The following is a 17,484-nucleotide window of genomic DNA, read 5'->3' on the forward strand; positions in this document are numbered from 1 at the left end:
TTATCTGTAATATGAAAAACACTTTTTAAATAGCACTCTTGAAACGTCTGAAAAATCGGTGATTTCTTTCAACCTTGCCAGGAACTTCAGGTTTATGTTTCTTTCAATAGACAGCCATAGGACACTGCAAACAGCGTTATGTGAGCAATAAATATTTAACTGCATGGTAAAGGAAGCAGATCCGTATAGTTAAAGCTATGGTTTTCCCAGTAGTGATGTATGGAAGTGAGAGCTGGACCATAAAGGCTGATTGCTGAAGAATTGATGCTTTTGAATTACGGTGGTACCTTGGGTTACGTACTTAATTCGTTCTGGAGGTCCGTTCTTAACCTGAAACTGTTCTTAACCTGAAGCACCACTTTAGCTAATGGGGCCTCCTGCTGCTGCCGGAGAACGATTTCTGTTCTCATCCTGAAGCAAAGTTCTTAACCTGAAGCACTATTTCTGGGTTAGCGGAGTCTGTAACCTGAAGCGTATATAACCCGAGGTACCACTGTATGGTGCTGGAGGAGACTCTTGAGAGTCCCGTGGACTGCAAGATCAAACCTCTCCATTCTGAAGGAAATCAGCCCTGAGTGCTCACTGGAAGGACAGATCCTGAAGCTGAGGCTCCAATACTTTGGCCACCTCGTGAGAAGAGAAGACTCCCTGGGAAAGACTCTGATGCTGGGAAAGATGGAGGGCACAAGGAGAAGGGGACAACAGAGGATGAGATGGTTGGACAGTGTTCTCGAAGCTACCAGCATGAGTTTGACCAAACTGCGGGAGGCAGTGGAAGACAGGAGTGCCTGGCGTGCTCTGGTCCATGGGGTCATGAAGAGTCGGACACGACTAAACGACTAAAGAACAACAGAGGAAGCAGGCGCCAGAGCTTTCGCTGGGGGAAAGGCTAGCCGACTGATTCCGAGCCGATTTCCAGCAATGTGTTCTTCGCTCCCCACTTAATAATCAATATCCTCGTGTCATCCTCCACCGCCTGAGGAGGAGTTCTGTGAGACCCAAAAGCTCGCTCCCTACGGGGTGACTTCCAGATCCTACTACACTACAGGCACTCGCTTGTTGGCGGGCGGACACCCGTCTGCCCTGCCCGTCCCTGAAGGCAGCTCCGTCACCTCGCGATAGCACCGGGAGGCGCGAGACGACAGGACCTCCCCCTCTCGCGCCCCAAAGCCGACTGAGGAGGCGAAGGACACGACGCAGTTATAAGCGCGCGCATGCGTGGCTCCCTCCGGCCTGCCCCGCCCACTAAGCTCCCCTCGCGCCAAACCGTCGAGTGCGAGGGCAGGATGGGAAATGGAGGCCTCAGTTAGCGAGAGCGGCCGGGGAGCCGAAGGGGCTTCCGAACGGCTGAGCCGCCAGCGTGAGGTGAGTCGGGCGCGTCTCCCACCCTTCCTCCGACTGAGGCGAGCCCGGGGAAGGGGCTTCCAGTCCGTGCAGGCTGGCGGAGGGGGCGCAGCGACCCCTCCCATAATGCATCTTGCGAGAAGGCTGAGAGAAAGCCGGCGACGGCTGCCGGCACGTACTTTGCAATAGGCTAGTCCTCATGGAGCCGCGTCGCATACTCTCTCGGAGGGCGCTAAATTCGGTGGGGGGGTTAAGGGGTCAGGAGGAGAGAGGACTCCTCCCGAGCCCCCTTTTTTAAAAAAGTAACTGGTTGTGAAGGAGGGCGGGGTTGGTCGGTGGGATGAGGAGGATGTTCTGGCAGGTGCAGCTTGTTGCTAGGAAGCTGCTCCACTGTGGAACTCCCTGCCACAAGATGTGGCGGTGACCCCTTGCTTGAGGTGGCTTTCAGTGGGTGGGTTTCTTGCAGGCAGCAAAAGGAAAGGTCGCAGCATTTGCGGCTTGTTAATTCAGAGAGAAGGCGAGTAAGAGGCAGCGCGATAGGAGAAGAAAGTGGGTTTCTCTGCCTCTCCTAACACCAGGACTCGCGTGGACAGACGAAAGAAAGTACTTCACGCGTGTGTTGCTAAATTACAGAATTCACTCCCACAGGATGTAGTGTTTGCCACCAACTTGAATGGCTTTAAAAGACAATTAGACAAATTCATGGAGGAGGAGGAGGCTATCAATGGCTACTAGCTATGGTGGCTGTGTTCTGCCTCCGTGGTCAGAGATAGTAATGCTTCTGAATATCAGTGGCTTGTAGATTTCCCACAGGTACCTAGTTGGCAGCTGTGAGAACAGGATGCTGGACTAGATAACCCTTGACCCTCTGCTAATTTAGCATATTGACCTCAAAAACGTGTTTTCTCCATGGTTATTCATTTGCAGTGAAAGACTATGTTTTACTTGGTACTTAATAAAGGTAAAGGGACCTCTTACCATTGGTACTTAATAGTGGGCTGTTAAATTCAGTTTTTAAGAAAGATTTAGCATGCTTGAATTCAACTTTAAGCAGTCTATTTTTAATTGATATTAAATTAAAATAATTAGTTAAATTGTTAATTTTGTTCCACTCTAACTTGCCAGGATTTTTGAGGAGATTTCACCCCTCCCATATCCAATAATCTCCTGAGATCTCTGCTGATTCTCCAGAGAGGAGGAGCAGTGTTCTGCTCTCTATACTTATTCTACTCCAGCACCGAGTCAGTCAGTGTGTTGGAGAGAGAGAGACTGAGTGTTACAGATTGTGTGTAGAGATAAGGTTGCTGCTAACAGCAGCTGCAGACACTCAGTGCAGTTTAGCATTCATTTATGCTTAGACCTCGTTAAGCTCTGTATATAGTTGTATAATAGTTGTAGATAGAATAAAGAAGTTATTCTACAGAGCTGCTCTCCAAGTCGTTTATATACTCTGCTAGACTCTGCTGTGCGACGACTGTCTTCTTGTGGGAGTGAATCCGGTGCTCACAACTCTAAGCTGTGAGTCCACAGCACTTTGACCTGTTCCTGTCCAGAAGGTGGTCTCTGGAAGTGCTACCCAGCTCGCCTAGCCCAGTCGGGGCTGAAGTGCATGAGTCCAGTTGGTGGTACTGGCTCAAGGGCGATGCTGACAATTTTTACATCCTAAGAATGCTTTCCAGTCTGCAGTGTTTTGTTGGTTAATGCAGCACAGAGAGCAGAAGAGAAGCATTTTTCAACAGAACGTGCGTCTTAGGCATCATAGGTTTTGCATTCCAATTACAGGTGCAGAAAATGCAAGCATCAGTTCAGTGGTAACTTAAATAAAGTTAGACTAAGAGCCTTGATGCAAGTATGCATGTGCAACTTCCATATTTGCATGTCCTTGCTGTTGATGGTTATCTTAATTCCTCTGTAAGGCAAGAGAACAGATTCCATTTCAGACAAGGATTTAATTCTTGGGGCCCTACAATCTTCAAGTCACCTTAATAGACTGTTAAACATTACTTTTAATCATATTTTCCAGTTTCTTTCCCGGTCCTTGTTAAATTGACTTTGCCATAGCCTTGAGTAAACAATTTACACCACACCTGACAATTAGTTTTACAACTAGTTCTCAAAGAGAATTGAATTGCTCTGTTTGGGAGGAGGGTTGTTCTCCCTTTATTACTGAATTGGGCTCCTCAAATGGTGCAGGCTAAAAATCTAAATCTAGTAGCCATGTTTTACTCTTTCATGAAAAGGCCTGTGTTCTTGGAGATGAACTGTACCAGAATACACAACGTCCTTAGGCAAAACACACAGGTTCCTTTCAAGGTGGAGAACAAGTATAAAGATAAACAAGACAGTCCTTTTGTAAACAGAGGAAGGAACTTGTAAACCTGAAGGTAATGACCCTCATAATATACCCACCATATTCTAACTGAAAGAGGCAGTTTGTGAAACCTTTATTCTGAATGTGGTTGGTTAATTGTTGATGCAGGAGAAGTGTTTCAAGTTGTAGTGAAACACAAAAGGTCATAAATTCAAAGGATGGTTTTCAAAATTGTACTAATGCAATTGTTCTGTCAGCAAAAGTGTTTCTGCTTGCTGGATGTAGCAATCTCCCATTTCCTCCCCCCCCCCCCAATGCTGGGTTTTTCCTGACATTTTGGAGCATATTTGGCACAGAAGGAGTCGGGGGGAAGTCCCTTTGCATTAGCGGGAGTTTTTGTGCTGGCTTCCATTAGCAGCATAACAGGTTAATTGAATCTGGCCCAGAGTTTTGGGCCAGTATAACTTTGTATCCACATCATTTTTTAAGATGCTTTGATAAATATTTTTTAAAAAACCTTTAACATACTGTTTGGCCAGCACAGAAGACTTTTCAAAGACTTGTAATAACCTGTCTCAATAAGCTAGCTTCATTATCTTAACCACATACACTTGTGTTCATATTGGTATTCTACCATTTTCTCTTGCACCCCCTCACTTTCAAGCCAATGTGTTGAAAAAATTTAGTGTATTATTTTTAAAAATAAGGTTTCAGGCATTTCCATTTTCAGTTAGCTCATAGGTTCCTAGCCCTAGAGTTCTTACAGTTAAATATAGGTGACATTTCTGTGTAGATCTTAATTGTCCCTTTCCCGTCTAATAAATTAATTATTGGTCTAATAATGTCGGTCTAATTGCAAAGTATGACCTTGTTCTTTCATCAGTATTTTGTGTAATTCTATAGCATAAACAAGTTTTTGAAGACCAGTCTTCGTAGTTTAAAAAAATTAAATGGTCTATCTTTAGGGATATCTTCATAATTCTAAATATTAAGGCACTTTTTAATCAGTGGGCATCTTTATGTCACACCTGTAACTTTTTATATGGCAAATGATTCTTCAAGACTAAAGACACAAGGAAAATATCAAAATTTTGTGCTGTATCGAGGCTAGGATGGATGATTCCCACATATTTTCAGGTTAAGCAGTCTTTCAGGATACTTTGCATTTAACAAATACGTTCTGGTAACTTTTTCTTAGTGAGCAGGAACTTCCAGCAGTTTCAGTTTGATATATATTTTTGAGTAAATATTGAAAAAGAGCAGTGGATGGAAGTAGCCACATCATACATCAGCTTTCTCAGTATTTGTCTGTTAAGTTTATGTTGTTGTTACTTTAGTGTATAATTATTTGTTTTTAAATGCAGAGGCATCATGCATAACTCCAGTTTTAAGTGAAGCAAGAAAGATTAACGGACGCTATGAAGATACCAAAACCGTTCTACGCTTTTGCAGTTTTTACATGTGCTGCTATTTATGCGGTATATGTAAAATGGCATTTGGACTTTAAAACAAAAGCTGCCATCAATGATTTGGAAAGCCAGCTCAAAAGTGAAACGTCAAGAACAGATCAGGAAGTTCTTTATGGAATCATGTTTGATGCTGGAAGCACTGGGACTCGAATACACATATTCAAATTCACACAAAAGCCAAAAGGTAGGCTAACATATTTCAGTTAAACTGCAAAATTTGTATTGGGACAGTACCTTTATTAGAGCAACTGAAATGTCGCAGGACAGCATGCAAGTTTTTGAGTTCTCAACAATTCTTCAACAGGCTAGATAAAGTGGGGGCAAGGAGAGAGAAAAAATGGTTGCTGATAAAGCCAGGAGCCTGCATTTTGTAAGAGTCTTAAGATAAAATGTGTGAGTAGGCACAAGAGGCTCTGTAAGTGCTATGCAGGTTTTAGGTGTGAAGACATAGGTCCTCAGACCAGTTCTGTTGTGTTATCTGTATTATGGCAACATAGTTTGCAAGGCTTTATTACTTCAGGATGAAAGGGATGTGTTGCTAGTGAAACATAGCCAATAGCTAGTTCTTTATCTTAAATTTTATTCTATACACCTAACCTGGAGCCACTGATATCTGTGGGAATGGAGGAGTTTGGCTGAGATCTAATTCAAAGGCTGAATTTGAACATTGCCTTCAGATGTTGCAGCCTAATTACAGTGTTCATATGAGCCGTTAATGTTAACCATATTGTGTAGCAGGGTTTCACATTAATCCCTGGACAGTGGCATTATCTTGGCCTTCAGTGTATACATTTTTTTTATTGTAAATTAACTCAATTCTCTTGCACTTCTTTAACAGAAATTCCTAAATTAATCCATACCACATTCAGAGCACTAACGCCAGGACTTTCTGCATATGCTGACAGTGTTGATAAGGTAATTTGAACTTTACTCGTCAAGAGAATATGTCTGTGATTCTCACTTTCTGTAATGTGAAAATTCAGCAATTTATGCTACAATCCTATCCATACTTTCCTGGGAGTAAGCACCACTGAACACACAGACACTTACTGTGTAAACATATAGGCACTATCCGTTTGACACTTTTCCAGTCATTAGGTTACAGAAATACCGTGCGTACATTCTGTTAAATAGCACTACACTTGGTACTTCAACAAGATGCCCAAGTCTTATGGATTTGCAGCTTTGAAAGGCATGTCCTACCAGTTTGTAGAACATTGTGAAGTTCCACTGTGAAGGCTGTTGTGACGTTGTGCTAAAGGACCAAGTTATAAGTTAGAGGTTCTTTTAGCTTCAAAATGTCACTGCTGAGCGGTAGGAACAGAGTCTGACCTTGGCACTCAGGACTACTCATGTCAAACAGCTGGAACCAAAGTACTTAACACAGACTGATGTGCCCTGGAGAGGCCTCTATAACTTCCCTGCACCTTTAGCCCTCAGGCCAGAGGCTCTGCACCCTTGCTTTATTTTGGCTAAGACTGATGCAGGATCTCAGAACAGTGCTGGCAAAAAAGATCTTCATGTATCTCGAACTGGAAAATGGGAAGTGATGAGCAAAACATGAATACTAGTGTGTGTGTATCTCTACCAAAGTCTTCATTTTTTAAGTGCTAAAATAGAAATACATTAATCTATCTATCTATCTATCTATCTATCTATCTATCTATCTATCCATCTATCTCTCCAGAGTGCTCAAGGAATAAATGAACTACTGACAGTTGCTAAAGAAGATGTTCCTCTGGAATTGTGGAAGTCCACTCCTTTGGTCCTTAAAGCAACAGCTGGCTTAAGACTGCTGCCAAAAGAAAAGGCGCAGAAATTGCTGGATAAGGTACTTTGCTTCTGCTGTTTTTTGTAACAAAGTTAGCTGCACATATTATATACACTATGCTATCGGTCTCGCCAAAATAATCCAACATCCATGCTTCTGTCCACTAGTTAATAAACTTTGAGGCATAAAAATGAACAGCACAGTCTCAAAGAATGGCTGCATCATAAATGAGTTGTTATCTGACAGGGTGCAGTTAACAGTCTGGAGACTGAAATATAAAATACATAGATGAACTGTGCTTCCTCATTATGCACTTTGGAAAGGGTATATCTATAAATGCCTAACATGCAGGATGGATTACAACAGCAGACTTGCAAAGTTGGCAACAACCTTCTTTAAACCTTGGAGGGGGGTGTCTGTGACATGATAGCTAAATGAAGAAAATCCAGAGTATCAAGATAAAATCCAGGATAACATAGTTTACCAAAAATAAAAGTGAATAGAAGCTAGTCTAGGTTTTCTGGTGAGGAATTCATGAAAGAAATGAAGGGAGTCATCATAAAAAAATATATGCGGTAACGCCGCCTCTGACTACTCTGCAAATGCTGTGTTACTTTGTCTACAAATACAAGCTTCCAAACCCTATCATAGCAGTTTTGCATGGTTAATCTCCACTTCTCCATAAGAATGTGATCTTCATCTGGGCTGCTACCAGAAAATGGTTTATAAATTCTGTACGTGCTTTTTTGTGGGTGTGGAAGGATGCTTTTTTAAAACACTAAAAAATTTAGTCTTATTTCAAATTTAGGTAAAGGACATCTTTCAAGAATCTCCGTTCCTTGTAAGGAGTGACTGTGTCTCTGTAATGGATGGAACAGATGAAGGTAGGGATCTTGTTTTTGTCCGCAATTAAGCAAATTTTCTTTTCAGCCGTTTCATAAAATTACTTTTAATTCAGCAATAAAATCTGAACCTCTATGAAACCCAGCGAAGTTGTTGCTGCTGCTAAATAGTTACACAGCACTGTATCTCCATGTGGCAAGTATAGAGCAAAACAAACAAATCAGCAAGTCCATGTCTCAGTGAACTTGCAATCGAAGACCAGCAAAGGCAAGGCAATTTCCATTCCTCCTCCAGCTTTGTTGTCAGTTTTTTTCCATTCAGCCAGACAGCACTCCCTGCCACTGAGTTCTTACAGGTCTGTTTTGAGAAGTCCCCCTTAGGTTTTTTTCTTAAGATTTGTACTTTTTTAAACCTCAGGGTCCACCCGAATCTGCCGATTCCTCCCACGTGTGGGCAAGTGCTGCAATTTTGGCTCTATAATAGGATGCATTCTCCCCTGAAGATAAGCTATTTGTCGCAGCATGCATCACTTCCATTTGCTTACACTAATGAATCTTCTCTGCCATTCTCTTGCTCATTTGTTCAGTTTGGAGAGACCCTAACTGAGCAAACATGTCCAGTTTATGCATTCATGTATTATTTATATTGATTACTAGGAGTGGAAAACCACTTTGTGTCTATTCACATAATTTAATTTTTTTTAAACCAGGTATTTCAGCATGGATCACTGTCAACTTCTTAACAGGTATCTATAGAAGTAAATTGTGATCTGTTAATGATGAGCCTTATGTTTTATAATTATTTATGTATCAAATATGAGTCTGACCAAACTGCGGGAGGCTCTGGTCCATGGGGTCACGAAGAGTCGGACACGACTAAACGACTAAACAACACCAATGTATCAAATATATATTCTGCCCTTCCTCCCAAAGGTGCCCAGGGCAGCAATTTTGTGGCAATATATGCCATGCTTAGTAAGTGTATAAATTGGCTTTGTTCTGTAAAACTACAAGATTCTCAGTGTAATTTCATGCATTTTTACTTGGAAGTACTGCTGTGTTCAATGGGGCTTACTCCCAGAAAAGTTCAAATATGATTGTAACTTCCTGAAGACGGTCTGCTTTCAAACCATATCTGCATTTATAAAGTAATATGTTGGCAATAGAGGTAAATAAAACAGCTGTATGTTATGACATTGTAATACAAAAATACACTTAATGCATTTGCACCATAAGTACAAATATTTAGCAGTGTTTCAGAGCAGGGTGACACATAACACATTGCTCACTCAGCATCTAGTTATTTTGAGTTGTTGAAAAAAGTAATATTTGCAAATGTATTTTTAAAAGATGCCCATTTAAAATTCTTAGACAGTAACCCTTATCTACTTCTGAGTAGGTATGGTTAGGATTGCTCTTTTAAAAGAAGTTATTTAATAGGATCTCACATTTTGTTCATAGAGCATAATTCCATGCAGATGCTGTGCCTGAGGTATAATGACTAAACTCGCTATTAACTTTGTTTTTTTTAAATAATACATTTCAGATAGCTTGAATACTCCAAGAAAGAGGTGTGTAGGAATGCTGGATTTAGGAGGTGGCTCAATTCAGATCACATTTCGCCCAAGCACTAAGGTAACAAGAACACGGGTCCCCTTAGTCATGTCAGTTGTAATGAACGACCAATTGATGTGTTGCTTTTTCCCCTTTGCTCTGCTTCCAGTTTGATTTTTGAGTGTCAAACATATTGCTTGGAGTGTATATTCAGAACTTTGTGCTTGAGAAGAAGCAGGCTGACCTTTCATTCCGCCATTTTCCCCCTCAAGGCAACACTTTCCCCTGGGCTTTAAGGCTGTAGAGCTGAACAAACGAACTTTTACCCTAGTATGATTTAATAACTTTGCGATACGGACTGTTCGGTGCTATTTATCCATACAAGTTTTTCCACAGAGTTCACGCAATGCCCTCATCAAAACGCCACCCCTTATCCCTGCCACCCACCACTTCATCTGGACTTACTGTTTCTGTGTTATTGTTGTTGTTGGGGGGAGGAAACGTGGAACATCATTTTGTTGAGGAGGGTGTCATGTGGCTGCTGTGTAAAACATATGGGCGTGAGCACCACCAGCTCCACAAGAAACAGTCATACTTTATCATAAGTGATATTCCTAAACTGACCTACCTCATAGGGTGGTTGTGAAGGTAAAATGGGGAAAGGGATGGAACTTCCCCTGAGTCCCTGTCATGGGAAAACGGAAAGATATAAATTAATTAATTAAAAACAACAATAATATCTGAGCTCCTTGAAGGAAAGGTGAGAGAAATGTAATAAACTTTCAAATATTTCAGATCTACTACCAGTTCTAAACATGTATGAGCCACACTTTGTCATTTATTTGAAATGGAAAGAGCCATTAAAAGGGGTTAGTATTTCATCAGGTTTCCTAACACACAAAATAACCTGCACATTCTTTTTTCTACATTCAACCTGATAGGATGCTCAAAGCCAAGTTTTCCCGCTTATTTTTTTTATGGTATTTACGATGCCTGGCTACATAAAGACCATAAAGTTCTAAACCCTTCAGAACACTCTTGTTCAACACTCCTGAAATCATTGAGTTTATTATTCTGCTTTGCTTTGTATGGAGCATTCAATGGTGTGTTCAATTTCTTTCTCTCTATAGACCGCCCTGGAGAGCTCCCCTGCTGGTCGCATCACTTCATTTCAGATGTTTAACACCACATACCAGCTGTATTCACACAGGTTAGTTGTGAGTAGGAATGGGCAAGTCTATCCATTTTAGTTTCTCATTTTTCCAATCTAAAATTCCATTCAACACATTTCCCCATTTTTAAAGGTCCTTGTGAAAATTCACCTGCATTTCAGTTGTGAATTTCTCCTATTATCTTCTTTGGCGATCACTCGTAGCCGAGTAAGATTGTCTTCCATGAACAAAGTCTTAACAGTGAGTCTGTAAGCGACTGTGGAGGTCAATTCTGGATCCACACGTCCTTCCACATTGGGAACATAGGTTTCCAGGTGGGAGTTGATCATGGCAAGGGTTTGCCAAACGTGCCTTCCTCTTAGCACATTTTCCCCTTACATCCTGAGTTCGCGTATCTTCAAAGTCCATGATGCCTTCCGTAAAGGCTGTTCTCCAATTGGAGTGCTTGCAGGCCAGTGTTTCCCAATTGTCAGTGTTTATACTGTACTACTTGTTTTAAAAATTGCGCAATACACACATTTATACAAAGTGATAGTCCCTAATATTTCTGGTTTGGTATAATACTTTCACTAATACATGCGTTTTTATGCACACTTTACCCTGGTATATCCTAAGAGATCGCTCTTTTTTTTCATATAAAACATAGTTTCTATCTCTGGCGCAAAAATCAATTGTTCATATTTTCTGACAGTTTAAAATCCTAATAGCTGCCAATAGCAGATTCTGTTTCTGTGTGTGTATTATTTACAGTGGTACCTCTGGTTACGTACTTAATTCGTTCCAGAGGTCCGTTCTTAAGCTGAAACTGTTCTTAACCTGAGGCACCACTTTAGCTAATGTGGCCTCCTGCTGCTGCTGTGCCACCACCGCCGCTGCGCAATTTCTGTTCTCATCCTGAAGCAAAGTTCTTAACCAGAGGTACTATTTCTGGGTTAGCGGAGTCTGTAACCTGAAGCGTATGTAACCTGAAGCGTATGTAACCCGAGGTACCACTGTATTTAGAGACAACCCTTAGCGGATACCATGTAACAATAAAAATGAACTCTGCCTCAGTGCCAAGAGTGTTGAGTTTGATCATGTTTTACCTTCTCCCCAGTTACTTGGGACTTGGGTTAATGTCGGCAAGGCTGGCGATTTTAGGAGGAGTTGAAGGTCAAGCCTGTAAGTATTGCGCATTAAGCTTGAGTGGTGGGGATTTTAGATTTTTAGATGCTTCTGTTTAACCTGAGCTTTGTGCTATATAGATAACTTAACCAAATAGCAACCCATCTTTGTAGATAAAGGATCTTGCCAGCTTTTCTTTCTACTTGATAGCTAGAAAATTGATGCTAAAATTATATCTATTTGATCATTATGTCTGAAAAACATATAAGATTACTACTGCCTCTCAAGTAAAGGATGAAGGTTGTGCAGTTGTAGGAACAGGATTTAAATGTTCTGAGATTTGTGTGGCTGAATAGAGGGACAGGGAAATGCTTTGTGGATGGGGAAGATCAAGATCTCCATATGAACTCTTTCCCCTTGTGTCAGTGCATTTATTTCCCTTTTACAGTAAAGGAAGGTGAAGATCTTACAAGTTCCTGCTTATCGCCTGGTTTCCAGGGTGAATGGGAGCATGCCAAGATAATATACAAAATTAAAGGGCAGAAGGCAGGTATAGTAACTGGTCATCTCTTTATTTGGTAATGCACATTTCCCTTCTGTATCTCCATTAACTTCAATCGGGAATCCCCAGAGTGGCATGGGAAAGGAGAGAATTTTGAAAGTGGAAGGGGAGAATTTACTGAATTCTGTGCCCCTGCCAGTGATTACACTTTCGAGATATTGGGTCCTTATTTAATCAGAATGCTCTATACTGGGATTTCGTACTTATGTTAAGTAATATTAGATATGTACTGTTGCCTTATAACTTCACTTGTTTACAATTGAACAATGTTCTAAAACTGTTTACTCGGCGAATCTCACATACTTGAATGTCGTCACTAAAGTTGAATTATTAAGGGCGTTTTCCCCCTGCTTTTAGGAAAACCTCTCTTCGAATCATGTTCTGATGAAATAGCAAAACTGATCAGCACGAAGGTTCATAGGACAGATGAAGTAAAGGATTTGGATTTTTATGCCTTTTCCTACTATTACGATTTGGCAGTGGATGCTGGCTTAATAGGTAAAATTGCTTTTGATTTCACTAGTAATATAAAGGTGATTGACAGTAGTGTTCTTGTTTGAGATTTAGGGACATGCAAAACTGCCTTATACAGAGACCATTTGGTCCATCTAGCTCAGTACTGTCTACACTGGCTGATAGCGACCCTCCAGGATTTTAGGCAGGAGTCTTTTCCAGACTTAGCTGGAAATGCCAGTGGGAATTGAACCTGGAACTTTCTGCTTGCAAGGCAGACACTGAGCCGCTGAGCTATGGCCCTTCCCAAAGTGAGACAAACTCCCATATGAAATTGCTGAGCTAAAATTCATGTGTAGATATGACACAGTGGTCTGAAGAGAGATTGGGAGTGACTAGCTCGCTACAGAAAGTAGCTGTTCTTTGTTAGGTTGATGTACCCTCTATAAATTTAAATGCAGTTGGAACTGAGTCACTCCCAGATTTAACTGGCTCTTTTACTTTTCCCACTGGATTTTTGCTTTCATTCAACACTGCATAGTAATGGTGATCACATTTAGACTTTGTATTGCTGACTCCACTTTGTAATAATACTCCTCTCCTATACGCTTCTATACTGCGCTATTATACTATATAGTGGGTTAGTGTGTTTGACAAGGACCCTGGGGGTAAAGGTAAAGGGACCCCTGACCATTAGGTCCAGTCGTGACCGACTCTGGGGTTGCAGCACTCATCTCGCTTTATTGGCCGCGGAAGCTGGCATACAGCTTCCGGGTCATGTGGCCAGCATGACTAAGCCGCTTCTGGTGAACCAGAGCAGCGCACGGAAACGCCGTTTACCTTCCTTCCTATTTGTCTACTTACACTTTGACATGCTTTCGAACTGCTAGGTTGGCAGGAGCAGGGACCAAGCAATGGGAGCTCACCCCATTGCGGGGATTCGAACCGCAGACCTTCTGATCGGCAAGTCCTAGGCTCTGTGGTTTAACCCACAGCGCCACCCGTATCCCAAGGACCCTGGAGACTAGGGTTCAAATCCCACTTGGCCATAAAGCTCATGGGTGACCTTGGGCCAGTTCCTGCCTCTCAGCCTATCCTTCCTCACAGGGTTGTTGTGGAGATTAAATGAGGAGGATTAACAGCGTACACAATCTTGAGCTCCTTGGAGAAAAAAAGTAGAACATAAATGCAATAAATAAATGCAGAAACAAATACTCCATTTACCCCTGGACGTCAACCGAGGATAACACACTTTTGCATCTCTGAGATAGGTTTTGGCCCATGATCAAAGTTTAAGCCCCAACCAATTTGTTAGTGTGTATGGCGCTACAGGACTCGTTATGGGCTGCAACAGAGTTGAGGCCAGTTCTGAAATTTGTCACTGTTAACTCTACTATTCAATAGAATTCTGATTCTTTCTGTTCCTACAAGTCAACTTTATATAAACTTATTTTCTCCTGCTTCTGACTCCTAAGAAGCATTAAACTTCAATCTCTCTCTGGAGTCCCATTGTCAGTGACAAAAAAATATTATTATTATTATTTATATTAGTTTATTTAAATTTGTATACCACCCTTCATCCAAAGATCCCAGGTGTGTTCATAACAGAAAAATACAAAATGAGAATGCAAAAATGATCCCAGGAAGGCTTGGTTTATGCTTCATATTTGTGCTCTTCACGGTCCTTATTGTATCACATTACAATGAAAGAGCATAATGTGATTCTCTAGCACAACTGGGATGGCTGTAAACATAGCCTCTTTGTTGCCAGCATACTGTTACAACTGAACACAAAACTGTTAAGGTGTATTTTGCGGCATCACTTCCAGTGGCCAAAGTCTGCTGTTTTTCCCGTCATTCTTAGGAGCATTAGCAGTGATGCATCCAGACAGCTCTGCTCTGTCTCAGTACTTCCCATCCCCACAGTCAAGGTATGTAGGGTGCTTTGACTCATGTTGTTCCTCACCCCAAAACTGGTCCACATGGCTGGCAGAGATTGAGACAGGATTAGTGTGACCAGTACGGTTGACATAGCTGGCTTCTTGTGGTGGGACGTAAAGAGAAGTACCTGCCTTCTTCAGGACTGTGTCTTTCCTGGATGTGCCCTCTAGCAATTTAATTAGGAGAACAGAAAACCTCTTAACCTGTGCTTGCATGCATTCTTTCTTTCCTTTTTATGTGGGGTCATTCTGACTAGATAGTTGTGCTATGGTGGGAAAAGAAAAAAGCTATCCCTGCACCAAACACAACCTGCAGCCAATAACTTATTCAGTCTCAATACAAGACAAACTATGTAGATTCTTCTTCTAGCAAGGGCCTGGATCTCACTGATGATAAACTTGAGTCTCGTCTGTTCCACAATGGACTACAGCTGTGGACTCAAAGAAAGGAATGTTCATCCATGTAGAAGGTTAGATCTTGGGAAGGAAGACCTCACTGTATACCAGTGTACATCTTTGCCCCCCCCCCCCAGCATGTTAGTTTTCCATGTGCATTTTTCTGAATGGAGGAGCATTTAATTATGTCAGTCTGAAAGCCAGGTGGGTTTGCCTCCCTCACTGAGCCCAAAGTTAAAAAGGTCAGTTTGAAATGCACAGAGCAGTTACTGCTTGAATCATGCATTTAGAATACCTGTAGGCCAAGTGCTATTCCAGCACAACTCTTCTTCTCTTCCTCTACAACTGAAGAACCCCTTTTCTCTCTTTAGATAATGAAAAAGGAGGAACCCTAGCAGTTGGTGAATTTGAAGCTGTTGCAAAGAATGGTAAGCCACTTCGTCTTTCTATTTGCTTGCTTATGTGTGAACAAGGAATGCATCATTAAGAGGTTGACAGTTAAAACTGTAGCCCACCTGAGGACCAGCACTGAAAACGTCATTGTTGCTATTATTAATTACCCACCCTTCAGCCTAAGATTCCAGGGTGGGTTGCAACATTAAAACACAATATTGAAAACAGTATAAAAAACTTACCATTAGAAAAATAAGGTGGGTCCTAAAACTATACACCTCAAGTGGCAAAAGTATTGTGGAAATACAATCTGCTTTTTACAGCTCATTTTTCTGTTTCTATCCCCAAAGTGTGTAAAACCATGGAAGATCAAGAAGGAGAGCATCCTTTTCTCTGCATGGATCTCACATATGTCAGTTTGCTTTTGGAAGAACTAGGCTTTCCAAAGAGCCACGTTCTTAAGGTAATCATTTTAGAGCTAAATGTGAGAAGAGGTTATCTCACAAAACAAGCATCAATTCTGCAGGTTTTGAAAAGGGAGGCGCATACGGCAGTATTCAACTAACATGTCTTGTGAGTGCAAGGATTTCTGCTTGCATAATATAAGCTCCCCTCTTCTTTTCCTCCTGCTCATGCCCCACGCTCTCCCCAAATCTGCTGCAGAGGGCTGGGAAACCTCTAGAACAGATTAAAGTGACAGGAGAATTCCATTGTGGAAACAGAAATCCTTGTGTTGATGGAATATTCAAGTAGTGCTACTTTGAATACAGCCCTACTTGCAAATTTCCTCATTTAGAGTTGCCTGTGCAGTATCTTGAAATCTCGGTTTTGTTTTTTAAAAATAGTTTTCAACTTGTGACAACAAGGGCTTCAGTTAGTAGACCACAAAGAGCTGGGGGTGGGAGTAGTGGAAGAGGGAGACTGAGGACTCTGCAGGAAGGAGGGAGTTTTGCCCAGAACATTACAGCTCCAGCACCAATTGCACACCAGGTTCTTCAACTACAAATCACACTGCAATTTGCAAACTAATTTTTAACACAAGCAGAACTTATTTTGAGTACTCCATTGACTTTCCCCTTTTCCCATTATGTAAGCTAGGTGTCTATTGGATCACATGATCTTGTTGATTTAGAGAGCTAGTACACACATGCATATTCATCATTTAACTGAAATGTCAAGTGATAGCTTGTACTTCTGAATGGGCCATCATGGCTCCTACAAACTCGGAGAACTTACATATCACCTGAGGCAAAACACATTTTAATAGGGTTGGCTTGCATATACAGCTGCAAATCATGAAGTACAGAGGGGCCAAGTGACGAATGTGTGACGCAGGCAAGAGAAACATAATCATTTTCAATATCTCTGTCCACTTTTCATTTTAGCTTGCTCGAAAAATCAACAACACTGAAACCAGCTGGGCTCTGGGAGCTATACTTCACTATATGGATTCACTTCACAAACTGCAATATTAGGGCTATCGGAGCCTTGGGGATGCAGTGAGTCTGGGAGGATGTGATATGGCAGCATTGTGGAAGCTAAGCAGGTGTGGACCTGGTCGGTTCCTTGGACCGGAAACTACTGGAAGCTGCACTACTGGAAGACTACTACTGTAAAAGCTATACGTGTGTGTGTATTTCATAAATACATTTCAAAAGGCCTTGACCTCTTTCAGCAGGGAACTCAGGTACTAGTTTTTGGTAGCTTAACATACTACTACTCTGTGAAATTGTGTACCTTTCTAACAGTGTCACTTAGTCGGGGATGGTGGTTCTGAAAAGGACTAGGCCATGGCAGCTGAGATCCAAGTCTTGGGCAACATACCTGAGCTGAAATGGAATGAATGCAAAAATCACCCTGTGATTCATGACGAGAATATAGTCATGTTCTTCAGACTGCCAGGGGTACCTTCTTTCTCCTCCTCTGTCCACATTTGCCTAGTTTTCTGTATTGGGGACAGTTCATTCCCTCCATTGCAGAATTTCTACAGTGTTTGTCATCAGGGATTTGGTCAGCCTTGCTGTCACAGCTTTTCAATGACAGGCAGCTTGAGGAAGGTTTCCTCCCCTTCTAGCTGTCCAGCATCACCTGATCCTTCAATCAAGTGCTGACTCTACCTCCAGGACGAGTTAACTCTTTCTTGCATGCTCCTCCGCTGACCAGGAGGAAACTT

General features: G+C 41.8%; 1 protein-coding gene across 2 annotated transcripts; it reads left to right on the top strand.

The window, feature by feature from the left end:
* The first annotated feature begins 1,213 nt into the window (after positions 1-1,213).
* Positions 1,214-16,985, top strand: ENTPD6 (ectonucleoside triphosphate diphosphohydrolase 6). 2 transcript variants are annotated; one of them, XR_014166250.1, is made up of 14 exons: positions 1,214-1,365; positions 5,020-5,308; positions 5,963-6,039; positions 6,812-6,955; positions 7,704-7,779; positions 8,448-8,483; positions 9,284-9,372; positions 10,422-10,501; positions 11,560-11,624; positions 12,016-12,117; positions 12,487-12,627; positions 14,447-14,513; positions 15,290-15,346; positions 15,662-15,745. XR_014166250.1 is itself a non-coding variant. In XM_081904231.1 (14 exons), exons 2-14 carry the CDS (start codon positions 5,074-5,076, stop codon positions 16,784-16,786), a joined length of 1,305 nt encoding a protein of 434 aa, XP_081760357.1. In that variant the 5' UTR covers positions 1,214-1,365; positions 5,020-5,073; the 3' UTR covers positions 16,787-16,985. The 2 variants fall into 2 exon arrangements, 1 of the variants encoding a protein (XP_081760357.1); XM_081904231.1 differs by lacking the exon at positions 14,447-14,513 and adding an exon at positions 16,697-16,985 and having other exon boundaries at positions 15,662-15,774.
* The last annotated feature ends 499 nt before the right edge of the window (positions 16,986-17,484 follow it).

This window comes from Podarcis melisellensis (genome assembly GCF_964234715.1).
Source record: "Podarcis melisellensis genome assembly, chromosome: 3".
NCBI classification, from domain to species: domain Eukaryota; kingdom Metazoa; phylum Chordata; class Lepidosauria; order Squamata; family Lacertidae; genus Podarcis; species Podarcis melisellensis.